The following is a 275-nucleotide window of genomic DNA, read 5'->3' as shown; positions in this document are numbered from 1 at the left end:
ACGGGCCGATGGCGATGGGCTAAGAGCGAAGCCATTCCCCCCAAAGCGGGTACACATCTATCACTTGCTGATGCTGCTGCTGCTGCTGCTGCTACTGCTGCTGCTGTTGCTGCTGCTGCTGCTGCTGTTGCTGCTGCTGCTGCTGCTTTTGATGCTGTTGTTGCTGCGGTTGTTGCTGCTGCTGGTTTTGTTGCTGCTGTTGTGGCTGCTGCTGGTTTTGTTGCTGCTGTTGTGGCTGCTGCTGCTGCTGCTGTTTCTGCTGCAGCTGCTGCTGC

The 275-nt window shown here is 57.5% G+C and overlaps 1 protein-coding gene across 1 annotated transcript in view; it reads right to left on the bottom strand.

Annotated features, from left to right (window-relative positions):
• The window catches only part of EMH_0093000 (uncharacterized protein), a gene marked incomplete at both ends in the record, with an annotated part of 1214 nt that extends 1179 nt beyond the window's left edge, over positions 1 to 35 (bottom strand). The window contains one exon of the mRNA XM_013501927.1: positions 3 to 35. Coding sequence (XP_013357381.1) covers positions 3 to 35 — 33 coding nt within the window. The remainder of the gene's footprint in view (positions 1 to 2) is intronic.
• Between the last annotated feature and the right edge of the window lie 240 nt (positions 36 to 275).

This window comes from Eimeria mitis, genomic scaffold (assembly GCF_000499745.2).
Source record: "Eimeria mitis Houghton genomic scaffold, Emh_scaff7896, whole genome shotgun sequence".
Taxonomy (NCBI): Eukaryota; Apicomplexa; class Conoidasida; order Eucoccidiorida; family Eimeriidae; genus Eimeria; species Eimeria mitis.
The sequence above is the reverse complement of the archived record's forward strand: the minus strand, read 5'-3'. Positions and strand labels throughout refer to the sequence as shown.